The sequence below is a fragment of the Labeo rohita genome, chromosome 5 (assembly GCF_022985175.1).
Source record: "Labeo rohita strain BAU-BD-2019 chromosome 5, IGBB_LRoh.1.0, whole genome shotgun sequence".
Taxonomy (NCBI): Eukaryota; Metazoa; Chordata; class Actinopteri; order Cypriniformes; family Cyprinidae; genus Labeo; species Labeo rohita.
In genome coordinates this window covers 17,250,679-17,273,377 of record NC_066873.1, presented here as the reverse complement: position 1 = coordinate 17,273,377, position 22,699 = coordinate 17,250,679, and the positions used below count along the sequence as shown (strand labels likewise).

At 36.9% G+C, this 22,699-nt stretch overlaps 1 protein-coding gene across 1 annotated transcript in view; it reads left to right on the top strand.

Annotated features, from left to right (window-relative positions):
* The window catches only part of adgrv1 (adhesion G protein-coupled receptor V1), a 175,313-nt gene that overhangs the window by 72,847 nt on the left and 79,767 nt on the right, over nucleotides 1-22,699 (top strand). Inside the window, 33 exon segments of the mRNA XM_051109062.1 lie at nucleotides 850-1,065; nucleotides 1,178-1,422; nucleotides 1,497-1,678; nucleotides 1,761-2,569; nucleotides 4,476-4,685; nucleotides 5,395-5,525; nucleotides 5,603-5,702; nucleotides 7,789-7,968; nucleotides 8,051-8,214; nucleotides 8,380-8,467; nucleotides 9,638-9,716; nucleotides 9,869-10,007; nucleotides 10,102-10,243; nucleotides 10,321-10,586; nucleotides 10,730-10,905; nucleotides 10,988-11,115; nucleotides 11,192-11,361; nucleotides 12,693-12,839; nucleotides 12,989-13,069; nucleotides 13,174-13,438; nucleotides 13,547-13,669; nucleotides 14,225-14,447; nucleotides 14,607-14,811; nucleotides 15,013-15,159; nucleotides 15,456-15,711; nucleotides 16,014-16,216; nucleotides 17,344-17,520; nucleotides 17,666-17,848; nucleotides 18,960-19,139; nucleotides 19,439-19,603; nucleotides 21,492-21,612; nucleotides 21,831-21,954; nucleotides 22,110-22,248. Of these exon segments, the coding sequence (XP_050965019.1) occupies nucleotides 850-1,065; nucleotides 1,178-1,422; nucleotides 1,497-1,678; nucleotides 1,761-2,569; nucleotides 4,476-4,685; nucleotides 5,395-5,525; nucleotides 5,603-5,702; nucleotides 7,789-7,968; nucleotides 8,051-8,214; nucleotides 8,380-8,467; nucleotides 9,638-9,716; nucleotides 9,869-10,007; nucleotides 10,102-10,243; nucleotides 10,321-10,586; nucleotides 10,730-10,905; nucleotides 10,988-11,115; nucleotides 11,192-11,361; nucleotides 12,693-12,839; nucleotides 12,989-13,069; nucleotides 13,174-13,438; nucleotides 13,547-13,669; nucleotides 14,225-14,447; nucleotides 14,607-14,811; nucleotides 15,013-15,159; nucleotides 15,456-15,711; nucleotides 16,014-16,216; nucleotides 17,344-17,520; nucleotides 17,666-17,848; nucleotides 18,960-19,139; nucleotides 19,439-19,603; nucleotides 21,492-21,612; nucleotides 21,831-21,954; nucleotides 22,110-22,248 (6,164 nt within the window).

The window sequence follows — 22,699 nt, the reverse complement described above, 5'->3', positions numbered from 1 at the left end:
AGTCAAAATATTTCGAGTGTAAAGTTGAAATTCCGACAATAAATTTGAAATATTTAGAGAATAAAGTCAAAGTGTTTTGAGAATAAAGTTGAAATGTTTCGAGAATAAAATCTAAATAATTTGAGAATAAAGTCAAAATTACGAGAATTAATTTGAAGCAATTACGAGATTAAAGTAATAATATTTTGAGAGTATATTCTAGCCTTTTGCACATGCAGTACTTAATACTGTCCCAGCAAGTATAACATGATGATCTCAAAATATTATAACTTTAATTGCTACAATTTAATTCTTATAATTTTTTCTTTATTTCTGAAACATTTCAACGTTATTCTGGGAATTCCGACTTTATTCTCATGATTTCAATTTTATTCTTGAAAAGTTTCGACTTTCTCAAAATATTTCGTTTAATCTCGCAATTTTAGATTGTTTTTGTTTTTTAACATGCCACTAAAACGTTGTATAAAGGAATAGTTCACCAAAAAATGAAAATTTTGTCATCACCCCCTTGTTGTTCCAATCCTGTTTCTTTTTCAACCTCAAATAAGATATTTTGAAGGACCAAATAGTTGTTGGTCCCCATTGACTTCCATAGTAGGGAAAGAAATACTTTGAAAGTCAGTGGGGACCATCAGCTGTTTGATTACCAGTATTCTTCAAAATGTCTTTCTGTTCGACATAAGAAAGAAACGATTTTTGGGTAACCTATCCCTTTAAATGCCTTAAAGTGCTTGAACCCTGATAATCACTGCTTGCAGCTATATTTCTATTTTGTTATTTTTTTAAATTGTATATTGTAAATATATTTTAAGGTGTGATAATATTTCACAATAATACTGTTCTGTATAGGTGAGGACTACAGCGTGGCCTCTTCTGATGTGGTTTTGCTGGAGGGAGAGAGTAGCAAACCCGTCCCTATCCTCATCATCAATGATGTGGTTCCTGAACTGGAAGAGACCTTCCGAATTGAGCTTCTCAACCAGACCACCGGAGGCGCTCTTCTGGGGGACCTTACACAGGCAATCATTACCATCCTACCCTCGGATGATCCGTATGGATCTTTTGGTTAGTATTTATCAATGGCATGCTTGTCACGGAAGTTCAGTTATGAAACATGTTTTACATAGTTTACGTGACGTGACAGTTTGAAGAAATGTAATGTATTTTTGTTGGTTAGTTTTTCAGGCTGCACCCATCACAATCGAGGAGCCAGCAGTGAATGCTTTTGAGGTCTCCCTACCCATAGTGAGGAACGCTGGAACTATAGGTGATGTGGATGTCCAATGGAGAGCCACGGTCAATGGGAGACCTGCAACTGGTGATCTGCGACCTTTATCTGGTGAAGTCAGGTTTGCTCCTGGAGAAACCTTAAAGACACTAAAAGTTGAGGTTTTGGCTGATGATGTCCCTGAAATAGAAGAGGTGAGAGTTGTTTTTTAAGCTTTATAAGGATTTATGAAAACGCTATATTACTTCGGTGTTTCTGTTCAATTCAGATCATAAAGGTTGAGCTTGTAGGTGCCACCAATGGTGGGAACATTGGGGCTGAGAAAGTAGTCGATATCATTGTTCCTGCCAACGACAACCCTTACGGAACCGTGTACTTTGAGCAAGCAGTATATCGTGTCCAGGAGCCACTGGAAGGCATCTATATTGCAAACATTACTGTTCGAAGAAGGTAATGTGTTTCTCTTTCCCTATGTTGTTAATTTTGTTTTGAATGGTACATTATGTTGCTTTTTTGTGTGTTTTGACTGCAGTGGTGGTACTTTTGGCATGCTGGAGATCATTTATAGTACCTCTGAAGTTGATATCGTAAGCAATGCTCTCAGGGAAGGCCGAGATTTCCTGGTTTACTATGATTCTCGATTGGCTGGAGTGCCATCTAATGCCCTCCGCAGACCCATTAACATCACCACAGACACAAACGTCCTGAATTTATGTGCAGCGTTCTGCCTTAGAGAGCGAGCTTGCCAGGCTTTCAGCTTTACCAACGCCTCAAGAGCGAGTTGCTTCTGGGTAACATCTGGGGCCAGACAACTGAGTCCTTCCCCACAAACCTTCACCTATTTAAAAAACACCACAGCGGCCGCGTCGCTGTTTAGCTCGCAGGCTGCTGCTGGGAGCGACTACATAAGCATGACGGCTCAGACCGCAACCATGCTGGACAGATCGGGAGTCGCTAACCTCACTGTACCCATCTTGACTGACTCTTTGCCAGAGGTGGATGAGAGTTTTATGATTAAAATCCTGAGTGTTAGCTTGGTCAACATAACCGCAACTACCAAGAACTTGCCAACGATACAGCAGCCGGACTCAGCTTTGGTGACTATAGGGATGAATGGAGATGCGTTTGGGATATTTCTGCTCTACAGCATTAACCCCAATGCTACTCAAGATGGGATGTATCTCGAAGTGAGAGAGGAACCTAAAACAACAGTGCTGCTGGTCATTGAGAGGAGAGGAGGCAGTATGGGACAGGTTACAGTGGAGTGGAAGTATGTTGGCGGCAGTGCCACACCCAACGCTGACTTCAATGGGACGGGCGAGACCCTCATCTTTGCAGAGGGTAAGTCTTGTCTGCTTTGTGCTTTTGAGGGTACTAACAACACTTGTCACGAGAAGTCAAGAGATTTACTTTAGCAAAATGTGCTTTTGACTTTTTGAAGTTTTAACAAGTCATTTTTAAAATTGAAAAATTTAAAATGTCCTGATAATATCCTCACCCCCATGTCATCCAAGATGTTCATGTCTTTCTTTCTTCAGTTAAAAATAAATTATGGTTTTTCAGGATAACATTCCAGGATTTTTCTCCATATAGTGGACTTCAGTGGTAATCAGTGTGTTGAAGGTCAAAATTGCAGTTTCAGTGGAGCTTCAAGGGGCTCTGCAAGATCCCAGCTGAGGAACAAGTGTCTTATCTAGCGAAACGATCTGTCGTTTTCTAAAAAAATAAAAATAAATTACATTTATGTACTTTCTAACCACAAATACTTATCTTGACAAAATGCACAAATGCTTATCTTGACCTCATGCAATATGCAATTACGCACACGTGACTTAGGTGGAAGTACCGACCCATTGTTTACAAAGCGAAAACTCTCAAACTCTCTTTACAAAAAGGGTAAAACAACAATATCGGACGATTTTGAAGTTGGAGGAGAAAATGAGATTTTTCGCCCTACCCTTCTTTTTTGAACACAAAAAGGTACACAAGAGTACACAAACAAAGAACTAACCGCGCGTGACCTTTCCAATGTGATTACGTGATGCGTTTTTTTTAAGAAAATGAGAGATTGTTTTGCTAGATAAGACCCTTATTCCTCTGCTGGGATCGTGTAGAGCCCAGATGCATTGAAACTACAATTTGGACCACTTTATGGAGAAAATTCTGGAATGTTTTCTCAAAAATCTTAATTTCTTTTCGTTTGAAGAAAGAAAGATTTGAACATCTTGGATGACACAGGGGGTGAGTAAATTATCAGAAATGTTTTATTCTGGGAGTGAACTAATCTAATGTTTCTATAATTCGAATAAGTATCAATTGATCAGTCAATCAAATAAATAAATCAAAGAAAATAAATAAATAGATATCACTAGCTATGTTTCCATCCAAAAACACAAATTTAACTTATGGACAAAACTGGAACATCGCATAAAACCTTTGCGCATAAAGCACCGTTTCCATCCAGCGAGACAAAGAGAATGCTTTTCTTCCCTTTTAAATGCCTGCGCACATTTTACTTTCACTTTCCAATTAGCAGCAATGTGGCGTCAGTTGATTGAATGGACAACAAAACAGTAGGACAAACTCACTTATATTAAACATAGAACTCACTTATATTAAACATGGTGAATAAAAATACACCATGGTGTAGGCCTAATGTAAAATAACTGTTAAATAACTTCCACAAAGTTTAATTACAAAAAATACTGAAAATGACAGTGGGACCAAATAAATAAGAAACAAATGTTCTTCCAATGAGCTTCCAAAATCACCTTTTAGATAAACGGCAACAGTCAACAGGCCTTTTGAAAGTCAAAAATATTTTTAAAACAGGCGCTTTTGTATTTTGTTTCTAAACTAAACTGCCGCAGATCTGTGATGCGACTGTCGTTCGGTACACTCCATTGAGCAGCCGCAGCTTTTAAATGTACTGAACTGAACTAAATGATTTTTATTACTATAAAAAATTAAAACGATGGTGGGGCCGGTGCCGTGGTGGGCAAGTGACGAAACCGGTGTAGCAAACAGTAAATTGTGCGCATACATTTTTAATGCGCATTTTTAGATTTTATGCGCAGCTTTGCATCGTTTTTTATGCGATATTCTAAAAATGCGCATAAAAATAGGTGGACGGAAACAGCTATTCAAGCAATAAGTAAATATGTAAGTGTTAAAAGCTTAACTGAAGTCCATTTTTCAGTTTAACAATATTGCAGTTGGTGAATGACCTCCTGTCTGTTCCTTTAAGGTGATGTGAAGAAGACCCTTGAGTTTGTTATCACGGATGACATGGAACCAGAAGACAACGAGACTTTACAAATTGGGTTAGTGAGGACTGAGGGTGGTAGCCGTATCCTTCCCAGTTCGGACACAGTCACCGTCCTCATCCTGGCCAATGACAATGCAGCTGGTGTGGTGGGCTTTCACACAGCGTCACGATCCGTCATCGCCAGAGAAGGTCCAGTTTCTTTTTTTCCAACGTTTACAGTCAAGGCTTGTTCACACCAAGATAATACCATACCAACAGATGATAACATTCAGTTTATTCTAGTATGTGCTTCTTTAAATGATAAAGCTCCTTCAAGTCAGTGAATTTTGACTGCCCATCAGTGTTTTTTAATCATTCATCATTTGGAAATAAGTTAATAAAATGCACATACATCCAACATTTTATGGTTAAAGTCATCTGGCGTGAATGGGTCTTTAATCATGTTAATCTGCTGTAGGTAAACAGATTCATGTAATTTCCAAACAGGCAGAAGTGGTTTTAAGAGTAACATAATTGACTCAAACTTTTGTTAAGTGTAGAGGCATTTTAAACATGTTGTAATTGGATAATTAGGCATCAGTTTGTGCTCCATAGTAACTAGTAACATAGAACTAGGATGTGATGAGAGAAGAGGGATCTGCGACAGCTGCTACATTGGGGAAGATGGTTTGTGTCATCTTGTATGCATGACAGGACACATGAATTCTATCCCCGTGTGTCCAGTCTTTGCTAGAGTACTAGTTAATCTAGTCAGCACACATCTCATTAATATTAGCTTCAAAATCAGCTGAGGTTGAATTACTTAAAGTTTGTTGAGGTTTTATTGAACCCAGTAAACCCAATGCAATATCCACAAAATGGTTAATAGCTAAGGTTAGATGTTCATTGTATTCAACAGGTGGGAGTTTGTCTCTACTGGTGGAGAGAACAGCTCCTGCTATTGGAAACGTCACAGTGGAATGGAGGATTGAAGGCCCTAGAGTTTCAATGACTTTTACAGACACCTCGGGAACTCTGTATTTCTCTGAGGTAATGAATAAAAAATGTTGCTTTACCAGGTCAACAAGGACAGCAGGCGTTATATTCTGCCTCTTTTTCTGTTTCAGGGAATGCTAAATAATACTATAGTGTTGAGGCTACTTGAGGATACTACACCAGAAGAAAGAGAGGAATACAGAGTTATCCTATCAAATATACAAACCAAAGGTATTTCTCAGAAACACTGAGGAATGATTTCCCTTGAAAGTTTATGTACTGTATATTACAAGTTAATCTCATGTTACAATGTTTAGCAAGGCTGCTAATGTTTACTATTAGTATTTACTGTATGAATGCAAACTTTTAATATTTCACAATTTTGCTTCTCAGGTAAATGATCTTGTCTTAAAGGATTGGCTTAATCTAGAATTAAAATTTCCTGATAATTTACTCACCCCTAAGCCATCCAAGGTGGTCATGTCTTTTTTTCTTCAGTCATAAAGAATTTTTTTGAGGAAAACATTTCAGGATGTTTTTCCATATAGACTTCAGTGGTGGCCAATGAGTTGACGAGGGATAGGAATCTTATCTAGCGAAATGATTGGTCATTTTCTTAAAAAAAAAAAAAAAAATTATATACTTTTTAACCACAAATGCTCGTCTTGCACCAGCTCTGTGTCCACAACTTTGCGCATTATGTAATCACATTGGAAAGCTCACGCATGACATGGGTAAATGTACCGACCCAGTGTTTACAAAGAAAGTCAAATGCCCTTTACAAAAAAGGTAAAACAGCAAAGTCGGATGATTTTGAAGTCGGAAGAAAAAATGAGAAAGTGTTTTTTGTCCTTTTTTTGAGTACACAAACGAAGAACCTACTACGCATAACCTTATTTTTTTAGAAAATGACTGATCGTTTCGCTACATTAGACCCTTATTCCTTGGCTGGGATCATGTAGAGCCATCTGAAGCTGCACTGAAACTTCAACCCATTGATCCCTATTGAAATTCACTATATGGAGAAAAATTCATCAAAAACCTTCATTTCTTTTCAGTTGAAGAAAGTAAGACATAAACATCTTGGATTACATGGGGGTGAGTAAATCATCAGAAAATATTAATTCAGAAGTGGTCTAATCCTTTAAAGGAGAGGTCCACTTCCAAAACGAACATTCACATATAGTGTATTCACCCCCTTGTCATCCAAGATATCTTTCTTTCTTCAGTCGTAAAGAAATGTTTTTTTGAGGAAAACATTTCAGCGTTTTTCTTCATATAATGGACTGATATGGTGCCCCGATTTTGAACTTCCAAAATGTAGTTTAAATGCGGCTTCAAACGATCCCAAATGTGGTTGTAAATGATCCCAGCCGAGAAAAAAGTGTCTTATCTAGTAAAAAGATCAGTTATTTTCATAAAAATAATACAATTTATATACTTTTTAATGCCAAATGCTCGTCTTGTCTTACTCTGCCTGGACTGTTTTCCAGTTCATGACAGTTAGGGTATGTCGAAAAAATTCCCATCTCATGTTCTCCCTCAACTTTAAAATTGTCCTATATCACTGTTTTACCATTTTGTTAAGGGTGTTTGATTTTCTTTGCATGTTCACTTTGCAAAGACTGGGTCGGTACTTCTGCAGCGATGTAGGATGATTTTGAAATAATTTTTGAAGTTGAGGGAGAAAATACGATTGGAGTTTTTCGACATACCCTAACTGTCTTGAGCCACAATACACTGAGTTCAGGGAGAGCAAGACAAGACGAGCATTTGAGATTAAAATGTACTTAAATTGTATTATTTTTATGAAAATGAATATAAGATCATTTCACAAGATAAGACTCTTCTTCCTCGGTTAGGATCGTTTTAACTGGCTTTTGGGATTGTTTGATGCCACATTTAAACTGCCTTTTGGAAGTTCATTATATGTTTCCTCAAAAAACATAATTTTTTTACGACTGAAGAAGAAAGACATGAACATCTTGGATGGCAAGGGGGTGAGTACATTATATGTGAATTTTTGTTTTCTCCTTTAAAGATGTTTACATATTTTATTAGAAAACAAGAGTTTCAGATTAAAAATGAGAATGTTTACAGTGTTAGCATTAGCTGTTGTCTTATTGTCTTGTTAATTTATTTATCACTCACAATCTACACCTCAGTGTCTCTACCTTGATCTTAGCTTGCACTGACACTTCACTTAACATTTTAAGAACACTTTAGGATGTGTATGTTGTGCTTATTCATTACTATTTTTTTTATCATTTACTATTTTTTAATAATAATGATCATGTATAATATATCATTCTCTCAGGGGTCACCCAAACAGGCATGGCAGCTCTGAGTGCTCAGGGTCGTGAAGCAGTGGTGAGCATAGAAGCTAGTGACGAGCCTTTTGGTTTGCTCAGCATCGCCCCCTCATCCTTAAAAGTCACTACAGATGAGAAAGATACCACCATTAGGATTTACATAAACAGAGAGTTTGGTGCATCAGGTTAGTTGCGCTAACAAAAATCGATCAGACAAAGTGTTGTCCTGAAGTATGGGGATGTAAATATTGCATCTTCCCCCTACAGGTGCTGTAAATATAAGCTATGAGACCGTGCAGGGCTCTCTGCAGGACCTCAGACAGACTGAGGGAGCTCTAGCCCAGCCAGGCCTGGATTACAGACACGTCTCCAGCTCTGTGATCATGCAGGATGGACAGACATCTGTGTCCATCCCCATCACCATCTTAGATGTATGAAGCTACTGATCTAACGTTGACTACATTCTAACAGTTTTTGTTTTGATGCTAATGAATTAAGAATTATTTTTAAATGCTAAATTAAATCAAAGGCATATTGCATTAACTATAATTGAATTGAATTAATCAAGAAAACATATTTTTATTTGTCATTAACAGGATGACATCCCTGAGCTGCAGGAGTTTTTCTTAGTCAATATAACATCGGCTGTCCTCATAACCACCCTCCCAACTGCACCTAAACTAGGTAAGATGATTAAGCAGATAATTAAGCAAGTTTAAAGTATTTAATAGCATTTTGTAATTATTCACTTAATTTAATTAGGTTTTACGTTTTTCTTTCAATTATGCTTTCTTTTTGAACTTGAATTTTGTTGCATCTTTTCCTAGAGATTTACTATACTTTGAAAGGTAAAGAGATATACCCACACCTGTGCTTGATATGCCCTAGTGCTTTGTGCTTATTGTCAAAGACATTTTTATGATTTAGAATTTGTGTTTCTTAGATGTGGTGATAACTGACAATATAATTGACAGCTCACAGCAGTCTGCGCTCAACCAAAGACAGTCCACACTCCTTGCTTATAAGCAGTGATTTGTGAAGACTATTGGTAGATGACTATTAGTGTTTTTTTTTCTCTATGTTAGTAGATGACTGTTGGTGTAGTAATAGTGGATGAATAATGTGGCAATTGACCTTGTTTTTTTGTTTTTTTTCCTGAAACCCAAAGCATGCTGCCCATTGCCCATAATCCTACCCCTTAAACCTTTATTTTATTTTATTTTATTTTATTTTATTTTATTTATTTTGATTTATATCATCTTTTATTCTTAACTGCTTTAATTAATTTTAAATACATTTTTTAAATCATTTAAAATGTTTAATTCCTCACTTTTATTGTTGTGATTATTTTAATTATTTTACGTAAAGCACTTTGAGTTACCGTTGTGTATGAAATATGCTATGTAAATAAATTTGTCTTTTTATTTTATTTTATTATTTCATTGATCATCATCTTTTAAATCAATTTTAAAATCATTTAAAAAAATGTAAATCCTCGCTTTTATTGTTGTGATTATTGTTATGATTATTTTAATTCCTTTTATGTAGAGCACTTTACATTACCATTGTGTATGGAATGTGCTATATAAATTAACATGCTTTTTATTTTATTTTATTTTATTTAATTTTTATTATCATACTTTATTCTTAACTGCTTTAATTTATTTTAAATCAGTTTTTAAATAATTTACATATTTTTCAATTCCTCGCTTTTACTGTTGTGATTATTTTTATGATTATTTTAATTCCTTTTATGTAAAGCTTTTTGAATTACCATTGTGTATGAAATGTGCTATGACAATAAACTTTTTTATTTTATTTTATTTTTATTCTGACGTCTTCCTCTCTTTCTAGATACTGAAGGCCTTGTAGCAGAGATCAGCATTAATGCTAATGATGGAATCCGAGGGATCATTGGCTGGCAAAACATAGAGTATGAGTTTCCTTTCTTTCTTTCTTTCTTTCTTACTTTCTTTCTTTTTAGATTATATATACATTATATTATATTTTATATAACTTATATGAACCATGGTATCTTTTTACTTTAGTAAAAATGTTGCAGTAATGTATGTATTTTTTCCTCAGCTATGTGGTAAATGAGACAATTGGCGTGTTAACTCTGGTGGCGTACCGTGATGCTGGGACGTATGGAAATGTTTCCCTTTTCTTCTATGCCCAGAATCTCGAGGCTCAGTTGGGTCTGGATTTCAATGCCACCCCATCAGTGAGCTACAAACACTCTTTCTTTCAAGTTTATAAAAGTAATTCATTATTTAGCATTTGTTGTTAATAATTATTGACCATATACGCCTACACAGATGATTCACTTTGTGGATGGAGAACGGCACAAGTTTATCGAAGTCCAGATTTTAGATGATGCTATTCCTGAAGGGGACGAGACCTTTCAGTTAATTCTAGCAAACCCATCAGCAGGGCTGCAGCTGGGAGAGAACACTACAGGTCTGGTATGAGACACTGACAATTCATGATTTTCCATGACCAGTGCCATATAACTTTTCTCTAATGTGTTTTCATAGCTACCGTGACTATTCTGGCCAATGACGATGGCCGTGGAATCATATCCTTCAATAACAGCGAACATTTTCTATTGAGGGAGCCCACCTCTATGTCAGGTCTTGGGGAGAGTGTGGCCACACTCTACATCATACGAGACCCTCCTCAGGGCGTGTTTGGCACAGTAACGGTCCAGTTCACGATCACTGATGTCAATGGATCCCTGTACACTGATGATCTCACACCTTCCTCTGGCTTTGTGGTACTTGAGGATGGAATCAGATTCAAGGTACAGTATAAAAAACTGTTACTGAACAGTGAGAATTTAATGAAATAGTTAACCAAGCATAATGCCAAACCAGGTCTGTTTACGTTGAGAGAAAACATGTAGGAGCCAGTTGAAACCCTAAATAGTACCATTTTGTTTTGTAGACTTTGGAGATCTGGGCTGTTTTGGATGCTGAGCCAGAAATGAACGAGACATTCACAGTGACTCTGTCTAACCCTACTGGAGGTGCTCGTCTAGGAGACTCGCTACAGACTTTTATCACCGTACTGCAGAATCAGGCTCCTCTAGGACTCTTCAGAATATCACCATCATTAAACAGGTACATTAAAACAGATGTCAAGCTTGTTGCCACACATAGATCCACACGACCTCTGCTTCTACTGCATTTGTGTGTTTTCCAGGACTCTTGACACCTTGACAATGGAGGAGCATAGTGGTACGGTGTTCCTGACTGTATCTCGCAGTAATGGGCTGGAGTCAGCCGTTAGTGTGGAATGGGAGACCTGGTCAGGAACAGCTTTTGGCATGAGTAAGAAATTGCACCAGTAATTCATTTTGGTCTAGTCAAAAACTGTATAACCACAGATTGTTTATTGTATTTGTAGGAGGAGAACAGCCAGTGTTGGCTGTTTATCAGTCTATCAGGGACGGCTTGGCGTCAGTCTGGTGTGCAGTGCCAAATGAAGACTCTGCTCTGGTTCTGAGGCTGCTCAAAGGTCCATCTCAGAACCAGGCTGTGCTCTACAAATGGCAGGGTGTCTTAGTACCAGTGGAGGTATGCTCTGAATTCAGTTCAAGCATGTTGCATGTTGGAACAGTAGCCATGTAGGCAGCGCTCTTAAGGTTCATTTCAATGCCCTATCTTCAAAAACAGTGTTCTCTAATCTAATAATAAAGGCATATAAGAACAAAAAAAGCCCAATTCATGGTGTTTTAGTGGAAGACAATACAGTCAAAATGGTAATGCTGGTACAATTTTTATATCATCTAATGCAAAAAAATTGTGTTGTTGTACATACAATCATCGATTGGTTTGAACGACACAATGTTTAAGTCAAATTTACAGATTTATTTAATGTTAAAGCCCATTTGCAATCTATGGAACCAATATCATGTGAAGTTCTTCTTTTTTTTTCAAGATTGTAATAATTTGTCATGTATAGAAGCCAGTTTCTGCCATTGAAAAAAAGTTATTTGCGACCTTTTATCTATTTTTTTTTTTTATATCTCGAAATTCTGTCTTTTTTCTCAGAATTGCATAATATCAACTCGCACTTGTGACTTTTTTTGACTTTTTTCTGACTGAAAAATTTCTGACTTTTTAACACGCAATTGTGAGTTAAGTCAGAATTGTGAGATATAAACTTGCAATTTCTTAGAACATATCACTTTTTTTTACCTCAACATTGGACTTTATAACTCACAATTGTGAGCTTATACCTCACAGTTCTGAGAAAAACAGTCTGAATTGCTAGGAAAAAAGTCAAAGTTGTGATATACGGACGTGAATTTGTGAAAAAAAAAAAAGTCCAAATTGCGATCTCGCAATTTTGGCTTTATTTCTTTCAATTGTTAATATCATCCAATTCTGAGAAAAAAAGTTTATAACTCTCAGTTCTGACTTTATAAGTAGCAATTGAGAATTTATATCAGTTTATTTCACAATTCTGAGAAAAAAGTCTGAATTGCGAGTTTATATCTCACAATTCTGACTTTATTTGTGGCAACTGAGTTCGTGTCACGCAAATTCGAAGAAAAGAGTTTATATAGAGTATATATTGCAATTCTGACATTATAACTCACAGTTGCAATTTTATATCTTGCAATCCTGACTTTATAACTCACAATTGCAAGTTTCTATGACGCAATTCTGACTTAATAACTCGCAGTTGTGAGTTTATATCTAACAATTCTGAGAAAAAAAGTCAGAATTGAGTTTATATCTAGCAGTTCTGACTTTATAACTCACAATTGCAAGTCTGAATTACACAATTCTGATGAAAAAAAGAATTTTGAGATAAAAAGTCACAATTTGTTTATCTCTGTTTTTATTTTGTTCACTTCTTTTTCTCTCTCTCTCTCTCATTTTCACTCTCTTTTACATAGTTTATCAGCATCCAGAATCCCAGCTCTTGTGTGGGTTTTACAGTGAATGGCTCCAGCTATGTGGCAGTTTCCCATGCACACAGCAACGTGTCATTAACTGCCACAATCAGTTTATTTCGCCTTCAGGCAGACCTCAACCTCACTCAAGTGAGTATGCTGCCGATTTTATCTTTTCTTCAGCTGCAATCGTCGATAGCTGCATTTGTGCTTATCCTTTGATAACCACAGACTCGTTATTCATCTCACTGTGGTCAGAATTGTGTTTTCTAATGTGGTGTGTTTGTCCCCTTTTGTAGGAGCAGACTCTTACTGTGGACAGTTTCAGTGTCAAGTACTTCTCCACTGAACTCCAGCAATATCTGTTAGCTTCTAGTAAGGTAAACTCAATCTGACATGTAAAATACAAAGTTGGAAAGTTCTAAATGGAAGAATTAACAATAGTAAGAAATACTTTATTGTGATCATTCCTCTCTGTCGTAAGATCTTTGTGTGGGCTGGTGGTTTATTCTCCCTTCATCAAAGTCTGGATTTACAAGACATTACCACAGCCGTACCCTTCAGACGAGGCAGCAGCAACCTACAGCACCTGGCTGTTTGCAGGAACAGAACTTCATCGGCATGTCTCATATACCAGTGGAGTAACGGACGTTACCAAAACCCTCAAACCTTAGCAGTCAGTGCTCAAGTCAAGCAAGTGGAGTCATTTCAAATGGGAGGAGATACGTTTCTCCTCATCGTTACTGAAGGTAATAATGACACGCGATCTGTAGTACTGTTGCAAGGTTTGACACTTATTGCTTGATCTTGAAAATGATCATTGACTTGTCTAACGTTCACATTGTCTTCATGCGAAGGTCCAAGCTCAAAATGTGAAGTGTTTTTGTGGGGTTCTCAGCAAAACTTCTTCCAGCAGACACAGTCCATCCCATTTCCCGGCCTCTTTTCAGTTCACCCTTTTACCCCTCCTTCTGGAATATGTGAGTTGCCAGACAATATAGTGCAGTCTGTTTAAATAATAGCACATTTAGTGTCTTTCCACTATTAAGCATATTTTTACCCTTATTTCGTATTTACCAAAATTATATGCCTTAGTTTATTGGTATTTTAATTTACATGTAATAATAATAGTGCTTGCGAGGCAGAATTGTATAGATATTGCTCAACATGGTTGGGGTCTGATTAGAGGTTTAGTCTAAACCCTTAACTCTATGTACTGAACTTATGCAACTACTTCAGACCAAAACACTAATGTACAGACGCTTCCTTCTTGCATACGCACAGCTGTTCAAAAGTACGGTTTATTTGTTTGTTTTTTTGTTTTTCTCTAAAAAAATTAATACTTTTATTCCTCAATGCTGCATTAAATCAAAATAGTTAAGACTTTTACATAGATTTTTTTTTCTGTTCTTTTGAACTTTTTTTTTTTGAAACCTGAAAAAAATATTAGTGTGTAGACATGTCATTTACAGTATCATATACAGCAAAACTGTCCTTATTGAGAAATTATATTGACCAGTTTCTTTGTGTCTTAGCTCACCTGTTGCTTGCGGGTCTGAATGGTTCAGCCCTGTACTCATGGAGGTCAGATCTGAGGCAGTTTGCTGAAGTATTAAAGTCTCCGTCTGCGCAAGAATTCCTGTATCTTCTTGTTCCTTCTCTCAATTCTACCAAGAGTCACGTCGTAGCCACTGGAGAGTCAAACTCTGTTGTATATGAGCTGACCTCTGTGTCCAACCAGTCTGACTTCATCCCCAAGTATGTTGACACTACTAAATAAACCGTAGGAACAAAGAAAACCATTTCATTTCTCTATTTAATTGTTTATTAGTAGTATTAGTATTTATTGTGATATATCTTTATATATCTAACAGTCTTCCGCTGACGGTCATTGATATTTTCATCTCTTATCCTCAGTTCAGGAGAGCTGTTTTTCCAACCCGGTGTCCGTGAGCTAGAAATAGCAGTGAATGTAATTGACGATGATGTTCCTGAGGAGGAAGAACATTTTCGTGTCAGCCTCAAGAACCCCAAAGGAGGGGCAGAAATTGGCTTTCGTGGTCAAGTGACCATGTTCATTCCTGCAAATGATGATGCTTATGGGATTATAGGCTTTGCACAGGTATAAAGATCAGAATATATTGTGTACTTCACAGATGCTGTTATCTGAATATACAACTCACAAAATCCACTGTCACTCAGTACTATGACCAGATCTTTAATAGTGTAAATGTAGAGTACTGTCAGTTTCACACATCTTTTATTATCACTTACTGAAGATGTTGGTGCACATTCGATAATATACGATTATATTTGTATACAGAACTCTTTAATGCGGGCGGTGGATGAGTTGGAGGATGATAACCCTGTTTCTCTAAGCATTGAGAGGAGGAGAGGCAGGTTTGGCAGACTAACAGTACATTGGAACGCCTACGGCAATCTGGATGACATTTTTCCCACTTCAGGAGTGGTGAGAGCTGCTGTTTTCTGTTTTAAGCACTTTTAGTAATAATATTTGACTGAACCGCATATTTTAAATAGCACATTTTGAATTGCAGACTGTTATTCTAGTCCAAAATCACAACTCTAACTACAAGTTGCCATTTGTAGGATTACATTTGTAATTGAAATGTGCAAGCGACTATTTTCAAAAACAATGTACTTTTTAAAGAACCTGTTATTCAGACTTATTATATAACTGTCCCAATTGGGATAACAAAATGTCAGCATACAGTATAACCACAAAGCCATCTATTGTCCATGTAGGTGACATTTTCTGAGAGCCAGGCTGTTGCTACCATCTCACTGAATGTGTTAGCTGATGATATGCCGGAGTTAGCAGAACAAGTCGCCATTGTCTTGACTAAGGTCACGACGATTGGGATAACTGATCCATCCAGAGGAGCCATGATCGAGCCTCAGCGTTCCCAAGCAAACCTCACCATTAGAGCCAATGGTTCACCCTACGGAGTCATTGGCTGGCACCTCGATTCCCAGTACTTCATCACACCAGAACCTCAAAGTAATCCATCTGTGTTTAACTTCGTCTCATTTGAACAATGAACAGCATATGAATGGCTAAGATAGCCAATAAACATTACTGTGGTGTACCGCTCAATATTTAAGTCAACATTTCCTGTAATCCAAATCACTGAGAAGAAATATGTACATATTTTCTAGTCGTATACTTAGTCTTAGAATTAGTTTAGGAATTCTGTGGGTGTTATTTTTACATAAGTACACCATTCATTACAATATGAAAATATTTGCTCTTAAAAGACACTGATGTAATTATTAACATTTTTTTTGTTCCTTACACTTCAGAGAGCCCAAGCAATATTACACTAAGTATTGTGAGAGATCAAGGAGCATCAAGAGATGTATTAGTATACTACACCACCAAAGCAGCCCTCCACTTTCCACCTGTCAATCAGGCTACTGAGGGAACTGACTATGTAGCCAAAGAGGCCACAATCATCATGAAAGAAAATGCTACTGTTGTTTTGGTATCTATTACCATCTTGCCGGTGAGTACCACAACCCAACTAATCTGAGTACTTTACTGAGATGTCATAATAAAAAAGACTTGTTAGATTTTGCTGTATTTGTCTGACCAGTGGTTTGGATGGCTCGCCATATGTATTAGATTTCTCTAATACATAAAATAAGTAAGCTTGACCAAAGTTTAGGGGAAGCATGATTGCATCTGGGGCACAGTCACAGTGTAAATGCATCTGTCTAAATTTACACATATCTTTCAGACTTTTAGAATGTTTAAAGGACAGTTCACCCAAAAATGAAAATTCTGTCATTAATTACTCAACTGCATGTCATTCCAAAGACTTTCGTTCATCTTCGGAACACAAATTAAGATATTTTTGATAAAATCCGAGAGTTTAGACAGCAATGCAACTGTCGTGTTAGGAGACTGACACGGAAGACAAGAAATTGTTGAATAAAGTCGTTATTTTTGTCAGTTTAAACCCTAGTTGTGTAATTTATTGACTACTAACATTTGTAGCTAAATATTTGTTTGAGCAGCAAATCAGCATATTACAATGATACGACACTAAAGACTTGAGTAATGGCTGCTGAAACAGGAATAAATTGCATTTTTAAATATTTACCCGTAGAAAATGGCCGTTTTAAGTTGTAATAACATTTCGCAATATTACTGTTTTTACAATATTTTTAATTAAATAAATGCAGCCCTGGTGATCATAAGAAACTTCTTTCAATAACCAGTTTGTCACAGGTCACTCAGGTCTGAAGACACACTGTGCTGAAGTTGATGAGGAGACAGATTGACCTCCTACAGCACAAGCCAACAGCCTCTATCACCACCACAGAAACCCCATGTTTTTTTCAGTTTGCTCCTGGAATAGTTCATGCCTTGCAAATTGCAGTGGTCGTTAGATATTTTTGCATATTGTCCAGCCTCAAAAACCACATGTTGAATTTGTTTGGGCTGAACGTTTATGACTCAGACTACTAACATAAATCAGCATGTTCTTAGAAACAAGTTGTACAGGAGCTCTTTGGATGATACTTAGAATCTGCTAAAGAAATTATTCCTTGTGTTAAGATGCATGAGGTGTCTGAGGGGTTTTAACTAATGCAATATGTGATATATCATATGTGTGTTTGCTCTTAGGATGATGTTCCTGAACTGGCTGAGACATTCCTTGTAAACATCACTAAAGTTGAACTGTTGGGTGGGGACACAGGAGCAGCTCAGCCCAGTGTGAGGAGACCTGGTCTGGAGATAGCCGAGGTCACCATTCAAGAGAACGATGATCCAAGAGGAGTCCTCACTTTCAATGTCTCAAAGGTTGATTTACAATCAATAGTTCTGTCTTGCTATATTTGTGTACTGATTTTAATGGCTTTTTATACATTTACCATATTGTGATTTATTATTTTGTCTTTATTGCTAATGAAGAATGAACACTTTTATACAATCCCTTGTCTTTTAGGATGTTTCTGGGGCAGTGCAGGCATTTGAGGTACCATCACCTGGAAACATCCTTCGCATGGCTGTCATGCGAATGGCTGGTAGAACTGGTAGACTGGTGCTTTACTGGGAGACGCAAACGGTCACAGCCGGCACTGAAGACTTTAGTCCTTCCTCTGGAAACCTCACCTTTCAGGACGGACAGGTGAAAATTAACATCATAGATATATATATATTTTTTCATATATACTTTTAAAGGAGAAGTCCACTTCCAGAACAAAAATTGACAGATAATGTACTCACCCCCTTGTCATCCAAGATGTTCATGTCTTTCTTCAGTCGTAAAGAAATTATGTTTTTTGAGGAAAACATTTCAGCATTTTTCTCCATATAATGGACTGATATGGTACCCCAATTTTGAACTTCCAAAATGCAGTTTAAATGCAGCTTCAAACGATCCCAAATGTGGTTGTAAACGATCCTAACCAAGGAAGAAGGGTCTTATCTAGCGAAATGATTGGTTATTTTCATTTAAAAAAAATACAGTTTAAATATTTTTTAATCTCAAATGCTCGTCTTATCTTGCTCTCCCTGAAGTCTGTGTATTCTGGTTCAAGAATACACCTCAACTTCAAATCATTTCAAAATCATCCGACATCGCTGCAGAAGTACCGACCCAGTCTTTGCAAAGTGAACATGCAAAGAAGATCAAACACCCTTAACAAAAAAGATAAAACCGTGATATAAGACGATTTTGAAGTTGAGGGAGAACATGAGATGGGAATTCTGTGACATACCTTTACTGTCCTGAACCGGGATAAAAAAACAGTTCAGGCAAAGCAAAACAAGACAAGTATTTGCCATTTAAAAAGTATATTAACATTATTATTTTTATTAAAATAACCGATCATTTCACTAGATAAGACCCTTCTTCCTCAGCTGGGATTGTTTACAACTGCATTTGGGATCGTTTGAAGCCGCATTTAAACTGCATTTTGAACGTTCAAAATCGGGGCACCATATCAGTCCATTATACGGAGAAAAATCCTGAAATGTTTCCCTCTAAAAACATAATTTCTTAAACATACTGGCTGAAGAAAGAAAGACTCTTGGAAACATCTCTTGGATGACAAAGGGGTGAATACATTATTTGTCAGTTTTTGTTCTGGAAGTGGACTTCTCCTTCAAGTGACTAGATTTTTTTTCTCCATGTTTTGAGTAGTTGATCATGATCAGGTTTTGCTGGAAATGCCTATAAAAATTGGAGATGGAACAGAATAAGAACGAATTTATGTGAGCTTTTTATTTCCCCACAGGCAGTGGCATATATTGAGATCACTATTATTGATGACGCAATTGTAGAGTCCACAGAGACGTTTATGGTAAAACTGGTTCAAGTCATCGGAGGTGCCAGGTTGGGGGATGAGACCTCTGTTGTGATCAGCATCCCAGCCAATGATTCACCTTTTGGTCGCTTTGGGTTTGAGGAACTAATGGTAAACTTACTTCTAATATCTATGAATATTAGTTTAATTGTCTCACTCATTGTAGTTGCAAAACCTTACATTTACAGGCTTTGTGAGTGGTCCACTCTGGATATATGAGACTTTTCTGTAATAACTCCACTTCTTTATGATAGCTTTTTTGTATTTGTTATAATTTATTTGGTGTAACCTTGTGTTTACTTAGTTTAACTAGTGACATTAATGTTCAGATACCTGTGTGGTTACTTTAAAAGCCATAATCAGATTGACTGAAAAGATTAACCTTGGCAACATGTTTTATTTTTCCTCAGGTCTCTGTGTCTGAGCCTCAGTTCCTAAATGACCCAGCTTCCATAGCTACGCTGACCGTAGTGCGAAGCTCAGGAGGTGAAGGAGTGGTGCATTTGATCTGGCTTCTGCAGGAAGAGGGCAGAGATGATCTAAGCCCTCGTAATGGAACTCTAATTTTTAATGGGGTACGATGGTGAATATGAATGTAAATATTGTCTTAAAGGGAACCCCAGATATTAAAGAAGTCCACTTCCAGAACAACAATTCACAAATAATTTACTCACCCCCTTGTCATCCAAGATGTTCATGTCTTTCTGTCTTCAGTCGTAAAGAAATTATGGTTTTTGAGAAAAACATTTCAGGATTTTACTTCATATAAAAAGGAAGCCAAGGAAGAAGGGTCTTATCTAGCGAAACGATAAAATAAAAACAAAATAAAAAAATATAAAAATGTTTATACCGACTCGGACCTTTGAGTCTCGTTCAGCAAAATGAACGAATCTTTTTCGAGTCATTTTGATCATTTCGTTCATTTTAGCAAAATATAATTAAAATGTTACGTGTTTCTTCCCTAACACATCTACTTACACAAACATTGATTACACTACAAACAAGACAAAACTGTAATGCTATAAGAAACAGAAAAGATTAATTCATTGTTTACCTGGGTCTTTAGTCTATGATTAGCTCACCTTGCCTCTTATCTGACAAGTTTCCGGGTATGTCATCACGTGACAGCCCCATAAGCTTAACCAATGCAGTGTGAGCCAAAAAAAAGAATTGATTAGTTCATCTCTCGAGTCTTCGGGTTTGAGTCGTTTGTTCATCACGTGACAGCCCCATAAGATGAACCAACGACTCAAAAAAACCCGAAGACTCGTAACAGGTGAACTAATTCAAGTACAGAACCTAATAGGATGTTGCGCATGCGCGACTGAAAGAATCACTCTCCGAGACCACTCGTTCTGCCTGAGTCACATTAAAGATTCATTCAAAATGAGCTAATCGTTTAAAATGAACGAATCGTTCAAGAATGACCCATCACTAATTTGTAGCATTGTGAATGCGCATCCCAGTGCCTGTGCTACACAAGCTTTTGTGCTTAAAAAGTATACAATTTTTATTTTTGGAAAAAAACGACGATCGTTTCACTACATATGACCCTTCTTCCTAGGCTGGGATCCTTTAGAGCCATTTGAAGCAAATGTCTGTTACTGAAATATGTAGTAGAAAGCCAATGAAAGACTTACATTATTTTAAAAAATCCACATTGTTTTCTGTATATTTTGGACTGTTATTTCGATGACATGACTTGATTGCACTCGGTAAGCTACTGGTGCTACATTTTGCTATTTTTACTGCATCACAACTACTGATATGATGCCACATTGTGCAGCCTTTTTGTTGTCATTTTCAGTCGAAGGGCAACAAGAGAAGTGATGTATGTCTTCACTGCTTTCCTAGCCATGCCTGTGGACGAATAAAACTAAAGACCTGCATCTTTGTTCTCTCCACTTCAGCCTTGATGCCATTGAGGCTTTTAGTAAACCACAGCAACTGAAAGAGCCTACAAGCAGCAGGATGTAATTGCTGATGCTTGTCATGAAGTTACAGAAACTGAAGGAGTTTCTCAGCACGGATTTCACTCGATATATGGGGGCGTTTAGACTACTTGTGGGGAAAAATCGATGGTACGGCATTTGGTTTAAGCCTGCGCTTATATCCATCGCCACCTGTAAGCTCTTTCAGTAGCTGTGGTCATCGTATCAGTATTTTATTTTCTGAGTTGTGTTGCGGTAAAAATAGCAACAGGTAGCGCCAGTAGCTCACAGAGTATGACCATTTCACATAATCGAAATAAATGTGCCCCTGCATAGTCCAAAATATGTACAAAATTATGTGGATTTTTTAAATAATGTAAAAATGGGTTTTCTACTACATTTTCTAAAGTGAGAGACTTATTTTAAGCCATACAAACCCTAATACCCAGGTTTCTTTAAATTAGTCAAACAGCCTTTTTATCTATGCCACAGTGAGATAATTACAGTTGTTAAATTGTTATATTGTTTGTAGACTGAGTCAAAGAAGACCCTAGTGATTCAGGCTTTGGCTGATGCTGTCCTGGAGGGAGAGGAAAGATTCACCATCCAGCTGCTCTCTCCAAAGAATGAGCCAGTCATTGATCCAGTTAGAGGTTTGTCAGCGTAGTATCACCATTGATAACATCTGGGAAAAAGTTATTGTATCTTGTCTTCAAAAATATTAATAGTTGAGTTTTGTGGTGTTTCTCTTCTGAACATTAATTGTTCCTCTTTCTCAAAGATCAGGATACCTAAGTATATATTGTGTATCTAAAATTTTTGACAGATAGTGGAACTTTTTACATCATTTACTTAATTTTCTTTTCATCAGGTGTTGCTACGGTTGTTATTCAAGCTGACATGGGTGCCCTGGGAACTGTAGGAATAGCTGATTCCAGCAGGAGCGTTTTGATTGGCGAGCCAAGAAACAATTACAACGGAACAGCTCTGGTCAGGTAAACTTCTCACCTTCTTCAACCAACAGAGGTTAATGGATCTTTAATTTCGGCACCTTTGGCAACACCAAACAGAATTCACCAATATAAATAGCAAAACGGATTTTCCAAACACTGCCCCAATCTAAAGATTGGTTGTGTCCTATCAATTGCAGTCTCGTAAGAGGTCCAGGCATCTTTGGTGAGATTGAGATCTTCTGGAATATCACCACAGCTGCAGATAGAGAGTTTGAGGAAACCTCTGGCAAAGTTGTCATGAAAGACCGCCAGTCTGCAGCTACAATTCAGCTGAAGGTAAAACAGATGAGTAATACACATGACCGTTCAAAAGTTTGTTTTTTTAGTGTTATATACAATTTATTTATTTAATATTATTACATTCTTTCTTTATTTTATTATATATGTTAAAATGTAATTTATTCCTGTGATGGCAAAGCTGAATTTTCAGCATCCATTACTCCAGTCTTCAGTGTCACATGATACTTCAGAAGTCATTCTAATAAGCTGTTATGTTGCTCAAGAAACATTTTTGTAGTTGAAAACAGTTGTGCTACTTAATGTTTTTGTGGAAACCATGATACATTTTTTTCAGGATTGAATAGAATGAATAGAAAGTTCAAAAGATCCACATTCATTTGAAATAGAAATATTCTGTAATATCAGAGATTGCTTTTAACCAATTTAATGCGTCCTTGCTAAGTATTAAAGTATTAATTTCTTTTAAAAAAAAATTCCAGTGTAAACT